The sequence below is a fragment of the Cydia splendana genome, chromosome Z, assembly GCF_910591565.1.
Source record: "Cydia splendana chromosome Z, ilCydSple1.2, whole genome shotgun sequence".
NCBI lineage: Eukaryota > Metazoa > Arthropoda > Insecta > Lepidoptera > Tortricidae > Cydia > Cydia splendana.
In genome coordinates, this window is record NC_085987.1 from 10,645,827 (window position 1) to 10,664,169 (window position 18,343).

The following is an 18,343-nucleotide window of genomic DNA, read 5'->3' on the forward strand; positions in this document are numbered from 1 at the left end:
TAATATATCTTTCTACGATGTTTCAAATTTAATTCCTAGCTTAAAATAAACCTTGAACCCCATACAAACTTTCATCCCCTTTTTAACCCCCTTAGGGGTTGAATTTCTCAACATCGCTTCTTATCTCTTGTAGGTACAATTTATAAATGTAATCTGGTGTGCAAATTTCAACTTTCTATCTTTTGTAGTTTCGGCTCTGCGTTGATGAATCAGTCAGTCAGTCAGGACACTTGCATTTATATATATAGATTACGTGAATACGCTGACTTATAAATGACCAACCGTTCGTCAGTCAATTGTTTAGCAACTAGCAGCGTGACGATCCATCATCATCGCCGCAAGGTGTCGGTGTCACGGGAGAACTATATAGACACAGGTGATTTGTCTAGTAATATATCCATTATTTGCAATGTCACTCGTAGGACAATAAACGGGACACCGGCTTACTGTTACATGCGAATAAGCGTAGCTCTAGTTATCATTTGTCAGTGCTTATAGCATAGTATAGCAATGGCGGCCCGCCAAAAAATTTCGAAAAGAAGTTGGAGCTACAATCTTTCGTTTTAGGAAAAGTCGACCACTAAGTATCTGAAAATTAGGCAAGCCGGCTGTAATCGAGTTTTATGGAGGCATGCCACTGGCATGTATACATATACCTACTTATAACCTGCTAATGCAGCAAGTTGAATAAGTTGCAGGAATTTAGTAGTAGTACACTATAGTGTCTAAAGTAAAACACATTAAATATTAAAAACACAACACTATTACAAATAACCTACAATATGATTTTCGTATAAAGGCGAACTTCTGCTTTTAAGGGATCTCTTCCGGATTGTATTTAAATAACCGGTCTAACTGGTCATTCTGTTAATATATTAAATATTATATAAAGTATATAAACACTCTTCTATAAAATATACCATATTATTTAAATATGAATATCTATTATTACCTATATACTACATATTTATTTATACAAAGAAATATATGAGAATTAATAAATAGGTAAGGTACATTTTTGCATACGTAGACCAAGGAAAAAATATTTTTGAGCCATTATTCCTAATTTATCTAATTTGTAATGTAATGTAATTATAATGTACCTATTGCAACCCTGACTTGATCGGTGAGGGTGAATATGTATAATGTTAACATAAATAATAAAGACCCAACTACAATATAATGAAGGACCTACAATCATTGATTAACAAAGAAGTGCGATTGATACTTACAATAATAATTGAGCACTTGAAAGTTTTCAAAATAACGTGTAACTACTTAACGACAGTTTCAAAATGTTACATCCTGACTGCCGTCCGAATTCAGCTTTTTATACACTCGTATGTAGCTTTTTGCGGTCATAGTTATCGGAGTAAAATGTGCGCACGCGGCAAGTAATGCACTACAACTGGCGAGCAACAGGCATGTTTCCAAACTATAATTTTCAACACGAGGACAGGCCACTCGACTTTAGCTGTTCATGACCTAACATAAGGTCCTCGTCGTCTGATAATGGATGCATCGCACACCCGTCTGATAAAGCTCCGCTCAATTGACTGCTAAGACAATTAACACATGACTCTACACAATGAAAGGCTTGTTAAGTTGTAATTTATTGCCGGAATATTAGGTCTAGCTTATCAAAATTCTATGTAGATTATAAGTAGTATATACTTAGAATCTAATAATTGATCGAGCGAGAATGAAGCGCAAGTCTCCATTTGAGCCAAAGTGTTTTCATAATGTCCGGCTGTTCTCTACATATCACATTTGTCAACCATTTCTCGTGATATTTTGTAAGCACTTCAGCAGGTTCGATAATTATATGGTTTTTTAATGATTCGCTTTTTGGAACTTTTCAAAATGACTGCGCCATTTTATTAAGGTTCGTGAGGTCTGTTCTGTAGACCTCACAAAGCCTCACAAATGTTATTAAAAGTCACGTCTTTATTAGTATAAAGACGTGAATTAAGTAATAAAATTACTATTGCTACGAAAATAAAGCCTGACCTGCTTAATAGAGCAGCCATTCATAGTACCTACCTACATATAGAGCTTATTCGATAACAAAATGTAGTGCTGTCACGCACACTTTAAAGATTTAAGTAATTATACTATACAATTACATATCTCTATTCATTTTACAAAATTTAAATACCTACTACTATTTCATACAAGCGATCGATATCGCTTTAAATAAAGCATTCCTTAAATACCTTATTTGTCAGAGTAAATACTTAAACGCGTACAACCAAGTTGCTAAGTGTTAAGTATTCTAACTCTCTGCAGACTAGGTAACTAGGTACAAATACCTACTTATAGTTTGTACGGTATAAGAAACTGTGCAATATTCGTTGCCAGAAGGCATTAGTAGGCAAGTACCTACCTAATAAGTTCAGCTAGTCTGAACTAGCCCATTCAAGACGTTCTAATCCAACTCGCAATACTCGAGATTAGATTAATTTAGATTTGAATGCAATCCGTTTCTATTCATGTCCCATCTTCAATAGTAGCGTTCTTCAATCAGGATATCCAGATATTATGTAATAATGTCTTTCATATTTTTAACCGACTCCAAAAAGATTTTTAGTTCAGTTGTTTTTTTTTAGTGTACCGCACAAAACTTTGTTCGCGGTACAGTCACCTGCAATAATATGTTACTTTTCGAAGGCCGCATAAATATGTGACACGCTCTTATGGCTCTACAAATAAGATCTTGTCAGATATTTTTGCGGCCTTCGTTGTGTAACATATCATTGCAGGTGACTTATGGGATCACTTCGGTCTTGCAAATCAGTTATTTTTTTCTAACGCAGATGCGACGGTTTCCTAGATGGTGGGACAATACCTGTTAGATTTATATTGACACTTAGGTAGTGGTGTTAAAAAAAAACTTCTTGACGCCAATGACGGATATATCCGCACCGTAGGTCCAACGCCAAAGACGGATTAATCCGTCACAGACCACAAAAGCAACATAGACCTACGTTCATAATGCATAAAGTTCAATTTCAGTTTTAACAAATCGGTGACGTGGCGTCCGAGTGACAACAGCTTTTGTGTTTGACACGGCGTCCATAAGGTTAAAGATGTGTCATCCTAGGTGGATGAGGTGGATTACAAAACGACAGTTTTGTCTATAAAATATGGTCCTACCTGTGTGGACGGGCGTGGCAGGCAGCGGTCTCTTGTCGGGCGGGGCTCGCCGCACCGCCGCCGCCGACGCCGGCAACGGGATGGACGTCTGCAGCACCGACACCTGTCTGTAACAAGCAAGTGAAATTTATTATATAAAACACTTGGATGACAAAGAGGACCAGTGAGACAATTATAGGTCATACCTACTTAGTCATTAATTGAGATGCGCCCACTCTCTTTCTATCCCACTATTTTATCCAAAGGGAACGGTTATTATTTTACCAGTAGGTAGTTATATGTTGGTAAAATTCACCAGGCAGGATATAAAAACATGAACGATCCTATTTGGTGTTAACCCTCGAAATCATTATTTCTCGTTGGTAAAATTGTAACTTGTTCGAAGTATAATTAGTTCGTTTTAAATAACTTAAGACATATTGAAGACATATAATTAATAATTTCAGCTTTGATTTCAGGCATGATAGCAAAAGTTCCGCTACTTCCCACTAGATGGCGCTGACTTAGGCGCATACGCGCGCTGTATTCCTTGCTGTCAGTTATAGTACTTATAGTCGTTATAATTATAAGTAGATAGTTTTATCCATTTGCGTATAAGGCGACTACGTAGTGTTATGAAATGCACACTTATGATATGACAGAATTGGGCTCTTTAATTTAAATAATCATCATAAAATTTATAAATCTCCGGTTTTGCATGAATATCAACCTATAGTTATTTTTTGTAAACGATTTATTGGGCTCTCCCAAACTTTTTTTGCTTATAATATCCTGATGATACGACCTCACACACAAAACAATTTTATCTGTTTTGGTAAAAAAGGATAAAAATGATAAATAAATCAATAAGTATGGATTTAACGCTATATTTAATCAAGGATCAATTCCTTTACTTAAACATCAGCTAGATTTAGCTGTTAGACGCATCGTATTTCCTTTCCTATTTCTAATTTAATCACTTAACCAGGACTTACACCGGCACGTCTGCCACTTATTGCTAACTCATTGGCAAGTTTAAATGTACTTAAGTACAAAATTAGTCAAGAGCTTGGAGTTTAATTCCAGAAATGAAATAGGTACTTTATTTCCATTAGTGTGAATTCCTCCGCGTCATAAAAGCAACCACAGGCAAGAATAACGTTGTAAGAACACTAGGTATAGTAGGTACTGTACTTATGATGTTCCCTGTAGAAAATGATAGTACTTTCATATGTATTTACTTACCCCTTACCGCATACGAAGCCATATATGGCCGATATGATATTTAACTCTATTGACAGCTATTAAAGTTCAAATTTCAACAAATATTTTTTATTATATGCAGTAAGGGGTTAAGTATGAAGGTATAAACATATTTCTGGAATGTGGGTCATCAGACGTTTATGTTTTATGATTTCTAGCTTCTGCCATTCTCAATCTATGTAAGTGACAGCGGTCTGATTGGCACGAGTCAATATAAAACATACAATCAATGCCGTTAATATGTATCTATACTTACACTTTTTTTTTGGTCCATTGAAATAAGGTTACATATTGATGTGATATAGGAGGCAAACAAGCAGACGAATCGCCTGATGGTAAGCAATTACTGTCGCCCATGGACACCCGCAACACCTGAGGGGTTTTGGGAGTACGGTAGATATTATTGATCTTAATTGACGTACTTATGTCACCTTGTGTTATGAATAAAGTGGTAATGGTAATATCACTAGACCTGTACGCAGCCAATATATTTCATAAGCTTCAGTGGTGACACTACTTATGTAATAATAGGTAGTTGCCTGATTGCAGGTGGCAGTTGCTGCCTGGTCTGCAACTCTCCATAATATCTCCACTAGTGGCTCCAAGTAGCTGTTATGTGTGCAGCGGCCACACCCTGGTAAACCACGTCGACCCGTGGGCGAAACCTAGTGGAGGGTGTTATGAACGCCTTTGGCGGACATAGCTTTAAGTCGGGTGATCCCCCGCATTAGCACATGAAGACCTCGTCGGTGTAGGAGGCGGGCAACGTCGATAGGCAAACGCAACCGGCAACTACAGCGGTCAGGCAAGGTACTCGTGGTGTGCCTTTAGCGGGCGTACGTCAGGATACTATTAGTGACATACGGCCGACCACTGCACCTTACATCCCTAGTCAGTCGTATCGGTCACCCGATCCATTGGCAGCAGGGGGTCAAAGGCGAGAGAGTGGATCTGCACCAGCGCAACTGCTCGTCCACTTAAATATATTCACGCGCAGATGACTCCGGCAACGTTTCATGGATTATGAGCTTCTGAGAAGTCCTGCGGCGATGAGGTACTGGTGGTGGGGTAAGGGTATGGTGTGCCCGAGCCTTAGTTGGTGCCTTGCACGTTAGGCGGCCGGGTGGTGATGGTCGCTCCGGGACTCGACTGAGACGAGAGGACTGGTTCGGCAGCACATCTGGCGACAAAGCAGCCCTGTTTAGGATCGCTCTGCTTTCCCCAATCCGGGGAGGGGCCTGGAAAAGGTGGCCTAAAAATAGTTCGTCTCACATCTGCACAGGTGGCAAACCGCGGTCACCTGTTCACCAATTAACGCGGTCGAAAGAAAATCCTGAACAAGACTCAAAAACATCTTATTATAGGCACTTGGAACGTTAGAACTCTTTTGGATAATGATCGTAATCTTTGCCCCGAGAGGAAAACTGGGCTCATTGCTAGGGAGCTGGACAAATATAACATAGACATCGCTGCCATAAGTGAAACACATCTCAATGGCTCAGGGGAGCTATGTGAGCGGCTTGGTGGTTACACCTATTACTGGAGCGGCAAACCACATGGAGAGCGGGCAGCAAATGGCGTTGGGTTTGCCATACGTAATCAATTGACAAGGTCTCTCTTGGAACTTCCAAAGGGCGTCAGCGACAGAATTATCACACTACGGCTTCAACTGACGTCTAACAAGTACATCCATCTCATTAGTATTTACGCACCTACACTGCCATCTCCAGATGAAGAAAAGATTAAATTTTACCAGGAACTACGTAGTATTCTTGAAAAAATACCGTCCGCCGATAAAATTATTCTGCTCGGCGACTTCAATGCTCGTGTTGGCGCCGAACATGGTTTGTGGGATGGGGTCCTCGGGCGTCATGGAGTCGGGAAATGTAATGCCAATGGGTTGGAACTTCTCACTCTTTGTGCAGAATTCGGCCTTTGCCTCACAAACACATGCTTTCGGATGCCAGAAAAATTTAAAACCACGTGGATGCACCCAAGATCCAAACACTGGCACCTCCTAGACTACGTGATAGTACGGCGGAGAGACTTGTCTGAGGTACTTGTCACCCGAGTCATGAGAGGCGCTCAGGGCTGGACGGATCACCGGCTTGTTAGGTCCAAACTGAAAATAAATATTGCAATCCCACGTCGAGCTCCACATAAAACACCAGCGAGGCTACCGTGTGCAAGGCTAATACATGATCAAGATCTGAGGCAGGAGCTGGATAATGCCTTTGGTACCGTTGCATCTGCTGTTTCAGAGTCAGCATCTATTGACGAACATTGGCGCACATATGCCACTACCTTACATAATTGTGCGTCACAAGTAATTGGCAAACCACAAAAAAGAAACCAAGACTGGTTCGATGACTCAGACGTGGAGATCAGGAAACTCGTTGAAGATTATAGACGCTCTTTGCGTAATTCTCCTACTGCTGAGCGAAACAAGGCTCATCAAAATCTTAAACTGAAAGTGCGTGCTTTAAAGGACAAATGGTGGTCAGAGAAAGCAACGGAAATGCAAAAGTATGCAGACACTAATCAAACTGGCAAATTCTTTGAGTGCCTTCAAACAATTTTCGGCCCAAGGTCTCAGAAAATAGCGCCGATATTCAACAAAGATAAGAGCTCCCGGTTAACTGAGCAGTGCGATATTCTCGCGCGCTGGGCAGAACATTTTAAGGAGGTTCTCAATCCTGAAGCCCAGACCACTGACTTGTCATACATAGAAGCACTTATAGATCTGCCCGTCGTAGAATACCTTGCTGATCCTCCATTGTTTGATGAATTCACAGCAGCAATAAATAGATTAAAGAACTCGAAGACACCAGGGGTGGACAGCTTACCGTCAGAAATTTACAAATACGGCGGACCTAACATTAAGGGCAGACTATTCGATCTTGTCAAGAAGATATGGGAGTACGAAGCTATCCCACAGGACTGGAAAGATGCCTCCATTTGCAAGTTGTACAAAGGCAAAGGTGATATTTCTGACTGTAGCTCCTACAGAGGCATCTCCCTCCTTTCTACTGCAGGAAAAGTTTTAGCTCATATCATAAACAAACGTTTGTCCCTCCTTGCGGAGACACTGCTCCCAGAAACCCAATGCGGTTTTCGCCCAAACAGAGGTACGATTGATGCAATCTTTGTTGTAAAACAAATTCAAGAAAAAAGCCTAGAACAACATCGTCCTCTGTTTATGTGCTTTGTTGACTTAGAAAAAGCCTTCGATAGGGTGCCACGAGATGCTCTTTGGGTTGTGTTGAAGAAAACTGGCTGTCCTGAAAAATTCGTAAACTTAATACGCCAATTCCATGTGAATATGATGGCAAAAGTTCGTCATGAAGAGAATTTTTCAGACACATTTCCAGTGACGTGCGGTGTGAAGCAAGGATGTGTCTTAGCGCCAACCCTTTTTGCGCTATACTTTGCTGCTGTGCTGAAGGATGCGACAAAAACGTGTAGTGGACGTATAGAAATTAGCTCCAGATCAGATAAGTCCATTTTCGATTTGTCGCGCTTTAGGGCCAAAAGTAAAGTCACGAAGCACTCGATATTGGACATACTTTACGCGGATGACGTTTGCCTTATGGCTGATTCAGCAGAATCTCTCCAGTCGTATGTGGACTCTCTCCATGCGTCATGCTGTAAGTTTGGCTTGGTGATAAGTGCGGCAAAAACGCAAATTCTTGTACAACCACCTAGGGGTTGTCACATGGAATACTCCAGTATCAATCTGGATAACAAAGCTCTTGAAGAAGTGCCACGTTTCAGGTACTTAGGAAGCCAACTCCGCAATGACAATACCTTAGCGTCTGAAATACCATCACGCATAGCCAATGCAGCTGCTGCATTTGGCAAGCTCAGCAACCGTGTGTGGAGGTCGCACGATTTGAAGCTGTCCACAAAAATTATGGTTTACAAAGCTATCATCATACCCACTCTGCTTTATGCCTCAGAAACGTGGTGCAGCTATAAATCAGACATGAAAAAACTGGACACCTTCCACCTACGTTGTCTGCGCTCAATTTTACGTATAAAGTGGCAAGACAAGGTACCGAAAACGGAAGTTTTACGTCGCGTCGAGATGCCTGGTATTGAAGCACTGGTCATGAAGCATCAGCTAAGGTGGTGTGGCCATGTCGTGCGTATGGAGAATGAGAGACTGCCCAAAGCAGTTTTCTACTCAGAGCTCTCTTGTGGAAAGCGGAAGCAGGGGGGCCAGTACCTGCGACATAAAGACGTTCTCAAACGCCACCTCGTCGCTTGCGGGATGCCGACTGACTGCTGGGAGGGCATTGCATTACAAAGATCGGAATGGCGTTCTAGTGTTCATAAGAAAGTAGCTCAATTTGAGCAGCAGCGTCTGGAAGACCTGGATGCTAAGCGTCATATCCGCAAGACGCGACCTAAGCCCTCCTACACATACACCCGCAACTTGACTGGACAACTCCATTGCGCATCGTGTGACCGCATCTTCAAGACAAAGTTTGGCTTTGCGAGCCACATAAGGGCATTTCATAATCCGGATAAGAATTGTTGATGGGGTCGCCATTGCCGGATACGGCAAGGAAGGAAGAGAGAGAGAGAGAATAATAGGTAGATACCTAACTATTTAAACGGCGCTATCGATTTCCCAAAGCGCGTTATAGTTATATAGGTAGGTATAGTGTTATTACCATTACACAATCTGGGTTACATAATCCAACTACCTACTAAATATAACGATAGCGATAGCAATACTTAAATATTAAAATTAACAAGGAAGACTCAGTTATCATTTAACTGCTAAAAGGCATAAATTTACAGAGGCGGGCCACCTGAATGGCGAATGAATCGGACATAAAGCCCGTTCGATGACGAGGGATATAAATATTATATTTAACTAATTGTAGTCGTCCCTGCTAAGAATCAATAATTCTTATAAACGATTATAAGAGTTGAACCGAACACGACATGACTTCTATTATTTATTGCTCGTGTGCCTTATGTGACTCATCCTTAGAATTTAATTGGTAATTAAGTAGGTAACTAGGTATCTTAACTCTTATCATGTCGTATATTGTCGTATTGCCGCCTAAGAAATTCACATCAAAGTTTTATTTCAGTAGATGAGCTTTTATAACTAAAAAGAGCACACGAAACCAATGTTAAAACGGTTATAACCTTATATGTCAGTACTTAGGCTGGATAAAATGTCAGTTTCTTCGATAACATTTGATGATGTTATGTGTGGATGTTCAGGATTGTCCTATTAATAAATAAGTAGGTAAGGTAATAAGCCCTCACATCACAGCCCACTGCGCGGCGCTCGCTCGCGCGGACGCGAGCCTTCACGTGTCGTGTAGCTAACTCTACAGGAGCCCGTATTATAGTGTTGGACTGAGATCGGATCGAGTCAAGACCGACAGTTGTAAATAATGATCATTTTTAGTTTAATTGCTTGCAGCATGGTTGCTGGCGTTATCTAGATTAACCCCATATGTTACTCAGACGTGTAGAAACGCGACAGGTCAAGATTTAAATACATATTGTAAGTATAGGTATTTAAAGAAAATTATTCGTCTAACCCAAATTAAAATAGATTTAATTTACGTAAAATATTTTTAATAACCTTCTTATATAGTCTGTTCGAGAAACGGTGATAATAGAGATAATATTCCTAAAAATACGTGTGATACCTCATTAGATTCGTCATGATACCTAGAAAATGGAGGAGGAGGAGGATATTTCCAATCAAACATTCCATACTTGCAGAACTGTACCTCCATTATTTATACTTTTTATTGAACGCTGAACTCAGCCCTCCGCGCCTCATATTCGGGAAACGCGCGCGGCGTGTAAAAAGCTCTTAAGTTTTTTAATGATTAATAAGATCACGTTATAAAAGTTCTGAAAAAAATAATAATTTAGTTATAATATTGTTTTATATTTTACAATTTTACCTTGTATGTATTTTCGTTTTTCGTCAATTGCCTATGTTATTCTAAAACTTATTTTAAGCAAAGTATTAACTTTGTCAAAACTTTTATAATGTGATCTTATTAAGCATGTATATGAGAAGGACTCTAGAAAGTGACAAAATTTTACAATAGTTATTTATATTTATACATCTTTTTTTGTTTTCAATAAAGAAGGATGTTCGAGAAAATTTTGTTGATTAACAATTGCATAACTTGTTGAAAAAATAACTTTAAGATAAATTAATACTTTATTTTTCAATGAATATTTAATACCTTTAAAATTATAATTTTTGTTACGTGAGCGCTTTTACACGCCGCGCGCGTTTCCCGAAAATGAGGCGCGGAGGGCTGAGTTCAGCGTTAAATAAAAAGTATAAATAATGGAGATACAGTTCTGCAAGTATGGAATGATTGATTGGAAATATCTTCCTCTTTAATAATATTAATTTTGGTTTCTTAAATCTTAATACTTTTTGAGATATTGGGGAAATAAAAAATATCTACTTTTTCCCCCTTTTTGGTTTATAGCTTTTGATATTTTTGTGTGCTAATAATACACGCTTCGAATACATTTTTCTAGGTATCATGACGAATCTAATGAGGTATTTTTAGGAGTATTATCTCTATTTTTCACTGTTTTCAGTTTCTCGAACAGACTAGTAGTTTAAGGTAGAAAATTAATATTCAATTAAATATCGTTGTTTTATCAGGACATATATGTATTTCGTTTTAATTTACTTCTACTAACTTTTCTTTTTCTTTAACCTTAACTACTTACATCAAATCGGACGCGCAGTAACATGCAGTTATAGAGGTAATTTTGTTGTTACTTGTTAGTGACCCAACAAAGCTCGGGCTCCATTTCACCGTAACATTATTAATTTGAGCTAATGCACTCCGGAGTGCATGGCGACACAACACAATAACTACACGTGAAGCGAACAACACAGAGCGGCGAGTACACTAAGTATTTAGGCAGATCGGTAGCCGCATGCGGTTGGTATAACTATCGGTACATAGGTACAGTCAACTGTAAAAATATGGGTGTACAAATCATATCAAAAATATGTCCCATAACTCTTATGTCAGAGAATTAAGAACTATGGGACATTTATTTTTGAATAAGTTGTCTACACCCATATTTTTACAGATGTACAAGACAAGTACACGTAAGTACCGTAAGACAAGATACTGTACAAGAGTATGACCAGCCCAGTGTAATTGCCACATTAGAGTTTGTTTTCGTGGTCGGAAAAAAATGTGTGTAGTGGGCTAAGAGCGACGTGATCAATGATCATTCAACTTAGCGAAAACGTAGTTTAAAGATCTCTAATTTGACAGGTATTGCACAATGCACATCCATCGACTGCCACCGCTAAGTGACACGTACAGCTAATAATTAACATAATCAGTGCATCGGTGCAGGTAAAAATAATGAAAGTATATCGCGGTTGACCCGTTTGTGTAATTAAATATGTACTATCCCAAGTAACATTTTAGTCCTATAATTTTAGTTTTTATCGCTAAAAGCTTGTATAGACGTCGTATTAAGGTTTCAGAGGTGACCACCTGTCGTATAAAAGCGTTTGGCAACGCCTTTTTGCTCTATAGGCTTATACAGCGAATATATTCTATAACCAATTGATGTAAAGGTTTACTTCATCATTTTATAGGGCCATTATAGGCGTGTACTATAACAGGTTCAAATATAACCACTATAGAGCAATATTACTGTATAATAGTATTTGGAATCACTTCTATGCAACTAATTTGCGCTATTAAGGTTCCCTGCAAGCCACTATAGTTTTGTGTTTTAACAGTGACAAAAAACCCAACTATACAACGATTTTAGTATATAGTGGCTTTAAAGATCACTGCTAAAGTACATAATACTTTAGTAGTTTCCGCTATTAAGGTTCCCTGCAAGCCGCTATAGTTTTGTGTTTTAACAGTGACAAAAACGCAACTATACAACGATTTTAGGATATAGTGGCTTTAGAGATCACTGCTATAGTACATAATACTTTAGTAGTTTGCGCTATTAAGGTTCCCTGCAAGCCGCTATAGTTTTGTGTTTTAACAGTGACAAAAACCCAACAATACAACGATTTTAGGATATAGTGGCTTTAGAGATCACTGCTATAGTACATAATACTTTAGTAGTTTGCGCTATTAATGTTCCCTGCAAGCCGCTATAGTTTTGTGTTTTAACAGTGACAAAAACCCAACTATACAACGATTTTAGGATATAGTGGCTTTAGAGATCACTGATATAGTACATAATACTTTAGTAGTTTGCGCTATTAAGGTTCACTGCAAGCCGCTATAGTTTTGTGTTTTAAAAGTGACAAAAACCCAACTATACAACGATTTTAGGATATAGTGGCTTTAGAGATCACTGCTATAGTATATAATACTTTAGTAGTTTGCGCTATTAAGGTTCCCTGCAAGCCGCTATAGTTTTGTGTTTTTACAGTGACAAAAACCCAACTATACAACGATTTCAGGATATAGTGGCTTTAGAGATCACTGCTACAGTACATAATACTTTAGTAGTCATATGAACACTATTATAGAACTGTTTTGCTCTATAGTAGCGTTTTTGGGACATATATTTATAGAGTTAATAAGCGCTTTAGTAGTTTTTAAATCCCTATTATATCTCATAGCTGTAAACGTCATAATGACTCTTTTATATTACAAAACTGTTGTATAGTGGTTTTGTGTTTTCTTTTAAAAGACAACAGCGCTATAGCTGAGTTTTTATGTCTTTTATAAACCGGGTTAGATACATAAAGGTAGAAAACGACTACTTGTAAATAATAAATTTGGTCTGTAATGGCTACTTATATCTTGCTTATATAAGTTCAGGCCTAAGCCACATAATGTGGTTGCGTACAAAATATTTTTATATTAATGAATTGATAAAAAAGACCCCAGTGATATTAGTGATTGTAGTTCAGATTTATCATCAATAAAATCGTGATGGTTTAGATATTTATCGACATCCATTATTAGCACATTTTTTACCAATCACACTGAAAAAGAAAACAACAGTAATGACTACATCAAAATTTTAAAAAATCCTATGTTTTTCTAAAGAGTTTGTATGTGCAACTGGGTCACAGCAAAATTCTTTTGGAACCCTAATTTTAATCATGATGGCGGTGAATATTTCGTCGTAAGTTCTATAGTTAGCCTATAAAAGCGTCGGATACACTTCTTGGCTGTATAGAAGTAACTATGCTGGTGAATATCATAATATTTTATTAAATTATTTTATTAAAAACATAAATAAATAGAGGGGGCATTTAAAATTCCTCATTAACCTCAAATCTAACGGTAAAACTTCCGTCCCATATACTTTTTGCATTAAGGACCGAATTATTCGACATCTATAGTTCGTTTTTTTTAGCATTAGAAAGAACTTGAGAGAAGGTAAGCGATCTTGACATGTCTTTTAAATGAAAAAAGCTTTTTTAAAATCAGTAACTATTACTTATGAAAGCAGAACAGCAGCAGATGCAGAGCAGAGCAGATGATCGTATTAGATTCATAATTGTTACATATTTGCCGTAACTTATTTTTAAAATGTGTTTTTCAATTAAAAGACACATCAAGATTGTTTACCTTATTTCTAATGCTAAAAAACGAACTATAAATGACGCATATTAATATAAAGTCTTTATTTATCACCATTTTACTTAGTACCGTTTTTGTGAAGTAAACACACAACAAAACCACTCACAACAGTTGATGGAAAACTTGATAGCAAATTGCGTAGTAAAAGAACTATGAATTCTACTATAGTATAAAAAAACACTATAATAGAATTTCAAATACTACTATAGTATAAAACAAGCACTATAATGGAATCTCAAATGCTACTATAGTATAAATTAACACTATAATGGCGTTACTGACAACAAATTAGCACAAGAGTCATGCATTACATCACTTTTATATACCTAAAACGTCACAACTGACACTGGTACAGGTTTACTTTATCACTGAATGGCACACAAGATGCGCCATTTCGGCTGTATACAACCTTCTTAGGTCTTTTATAGGACCTTAGGTGGTACCTTAGGTGGGACCTTAGGTGGTATTTAGGAAACGTTCTATCGACTACTATAGTACCACAAATTGTTACTTGGGTATTGGTACTTATATACATCAGTCCATTTATATAGTTCACAATTCTGAGTGAATTCCACTGTGCTGTGACAAATAAAAAATAATGCCTGGATATGCTATTTTTAAACGTGGAAAAAAATAAAAAGTGACTTTGCTAACTGGAAGGTAGAACCTTCCAAATTGTGCTCATATGTGTCAGCCAAAAGCCCGTATCGAGGATGACGGGAGGTTCCGGAGCCGTCAGCCCCTCCGGAAATGGATGCTGTCGAGCAGGCTGTGATGGCGGCACATGCTACTCGAGTAACGATTTCGTACACCATTAAAAATTCAATCTATGTATGCTTTTGCAGTCCTGTTATGGAACAATTAAACCGCGTATTATGAATTCCAAATACACCCCGACGTGTGACGATTCGCACCCTTTACATTTACAGCGTTCCTGGACTGACTGGTTTCTTGTCCTGTGTCAGTCAATTTAATTTTTATAAAATTATTTTAGTCTTAATGTATTAAACATGTAAAATAAATAAATACGATAAGATAACCCACCCATTGGCGACCCTGTAACTCTGTGCCATAAAATACTTTTAAAAGCACTACACCTCTAGAGAGAATTACACTAAAATCAATAACATTTTTTAAAGTAAAACACCTCTTCATCCCGCTTCACATTGTGAACGCACACACCTCTGCGATATCTCGCACCAGATCAAAGCTTACTGGTACATTTCGCTTTTACGATATTGATGAACTGTTTCTCGCCGTAAAACTTCACGGAGCGTGACTTAAATCAACTTCGTCTTTATTTTTAGAATGTTCGATCGTCGGCAATGCTCTCAACTTTATAACTTTAACACTTGGACAAAAACATTCTTAGACACAACTTTTACGCGGCGCTCGCTAAAGGCGGTAAAAATAATTTAATAATTTATTAAAGGGGCCCACTGATTAACAGTCCGCCGGACGGTATCGGCCTGTCAGTTGTTCGGAACTGTCAAAATTTTGTTCTAACTGACAGGCCGATACCGTCCGGCGGACTGCTAATCAGTGGGCCCCTTAAAAGATCAAATGGTTGAATAGTTCAGGTATTCATCTATATTGTACCGTTATTGTAGGTAAGTAGGTTATCTAAGTAAGCTATCCGATATATCAGTCTATTATTTCCTCGTCCAAAAACGTATTGTACAGCCCAAGTAACATTTTAGTCCTATAATTTTAGTTTTTATCGCTAAAAGCTTGTATAGACGTCGTATTAAGGTTTCAGAGATGACCACCTGTCGTATAAAAGCGCTTGGCAACACCTTTTTGCTCTATAGGCTTATACAGCTAATATATTCTATAAGCAATTGATGTAAAGGTTTACATCATCATTTTATAGAGCCGTTACAGGCGTGTACTATAACAGGTTCAAATATAATCACTATAGAGCAATATTACTGTATAATAGTATTTGGAATCACTTTTATGCAACTAATTTGCGCTATTAAGGTTCCCTGCCAAGCCGCTATAGTTTTGTGTTTTAATAGTGACAAAAACCCAACTATACAACGATTTTAGGATATAGTGGCTTTAGAGATGACTGCTATAGTACATAATACTTTAGTAGTTTGCGCTATTAAGGTTCCCTGCAAGCCACTATAGTTTTGTGTTTTAACAGTGAGAAAAACCCAACTATACAACGATTTTAGGATATAGTGGCTTTAGAGATCACTGCTATAGTACATAATACTTTAGTAGTTTGCGCTATTAAGGTTCCCTGCAAGCCGCTATAGTTTTGTGTTTAAACAGTGACAAAAACCCAACTATACAACGATTATAGGATATAGTGGCTTTAGAGATCACTGCTATAGTACATAATACTTTAGTAGTCATATGAACACTATTATAGAACTGTTTTGCTCTATAGTAGCGTTTTTGGGACATATTTATAGCGTTAAAAAGCGCTTTAGTAGTTTTAAAATCCCTATTATATCTCATCGCTGTAAACGTCACAATGACTCTTTTATATCACAAAACTGTTGTATAGTGGTTTTGTTTTTTCTTTTAAAAGACAACAGCGTTATAGCTGAGTTTTTATGTCTTTTATAAACCGAGTTAGATACATAAAGGTAGAAAACGACTACTTGTAAATGATCAATTTGATCTGTAATGGCTACTTATATCTTGCTTATATAAGTTCAGGCCTAAGCCACATAATGTGGTTCCGTACAAAATATTTTTATATTTTAATGAATTGATAAAAAAGACCCCAGTGATATTAGTGATTGTAGGTGAGATTTATCATCAATGATTTAATACAAGCATAAAATCGTGACGGTTTAGATATTTATCGACATCCATTATTAGCACATTTTTTTTACCAATCTCATTGAAAAAGGAAACAACAGTAATGACTACATCTAAATTTAAAAAAAATCCTATATCTTTCTAAAGAGTTTGTAGGTGCAACTGGGTCACAGCAAAATTCTTTTGGAACCCTAATTTTAATCATGATGGCGGTGAATATTTCGTCCTAAGTTCTATAGTTAGCCTATAAAAGCGTCGGATTTACTTCTTGGCTGTATAGTAGTAACTATGGTGAATATCATAATATTTTATTAAATTATTTTATTAAAAACATAAATAAATCGAGGGGGCATTTAAAATTCCTCATTAACCTAATACTATTCTAACGGTAAAACTTCCGTCCCATATACTTTTTGCACTAAAGACCGAATTATTCGACATCTAAATGGCGCATATTAATATAACGTCTTTATTTATCACCATTTTACTTAGTACCGTTTTTGTGAAGTAAACACACAACAAGTAGTAAAGGAACTATGAATTCTACAATAGTATAAAAAAGCACTATAATAGAATTTCAAATACTACTATAGTATAAAACAAGCACTATAATGGAATCTCAAATGCTACTATAGTATAAATTAACACTATAATGGCGTTTCTGACAACAAATTAGCACAAGAGTCATGCATTACATCACTTTTATAGACCTAAAACGTCACGGCTGACACTGCTACAGGTCTACTATATCACTGAATGGCACTAAAGATACGCCATTTCGGCTTTATACAACCTTCTTAGGTCTTTTATAGGACCTTAGGTGGTATTTAGGAAACGTTCTATTGACCACTATAGTACCACAAATTGTTACTTGGGAGGTCAAACACATTTTAGAAAAAGGTCACTTATGTGGACAATACAATAAAAGTTGACGGCTCTGGTACACAGATATACCGTTTTTGTTATTTGAGTCTCAAGCACTGAAAAAAATGTATCACGCCTGTAAAGGTGCTGCGTAAAAATTAGCTTTTAATTGCCTTAACTTTGCGATGTCTACAGCAAAGACGCGAACAAGTTTGCTATAAAATGTCTATCTCTACACTTTTGATTACCTATGTAATCCAGTGAAAGTAAAAGAAATAGGCATATTTACTTAAATCATTCATTCTTGATTATATGTCCACACTGCATCTGATGCCTCTTAGCGGCCGTTTTAAGAAACTATGGAAAGAAAAATTAGGTGTATGTGAAGTCCCCAACCAGCGTGAGGACTATAGCCCATTACTCTCGCTCATGATATACGTGTATAAGCTAATTAATTATTATATTATATGGGAAAATAAAACAAGGGCCCTTCTGTACATACCTTCGAACCTCAGGCGACGTGGGCAAACTCCTTGACTTCCGACTCTTGGCATTGTGACGTGGGTGCCCTGGACCCGAGCTGGTGTTTCCCATAGCTGATCACTTATTGTCTACTTTCACGGCACATTGTAGTGCATTTACGTATAATACTCGTACACTCAATTTTCCACAACACTACGGCTTTACCTTTTTTT

At 37.6% G+C, this 18,343-nt stretch overlaps 1 protein-coding gene across 1 annotated transcript in view; it reads right to left on the reverse strand.

Moving 5' to 3' along the window:
* The window catches only part of LOC134804236 (protein sickie), a 265,539-nt gene that overhangs the window by 90,672 nt on the left and 156,524 nt on the right, over positions 1-18,343 (reverse strand). The window contains exon 4 of the mRNA XM_063777209.1: positions 3,157-3,263. Within this exon, the coding sequence (XP_063633279.1) occupies positions 3,157-3,263 (107 nt within the window). The remainder of the gene's footprint in view (positions 1-3,156; positions 3,264-18,343) is intronic.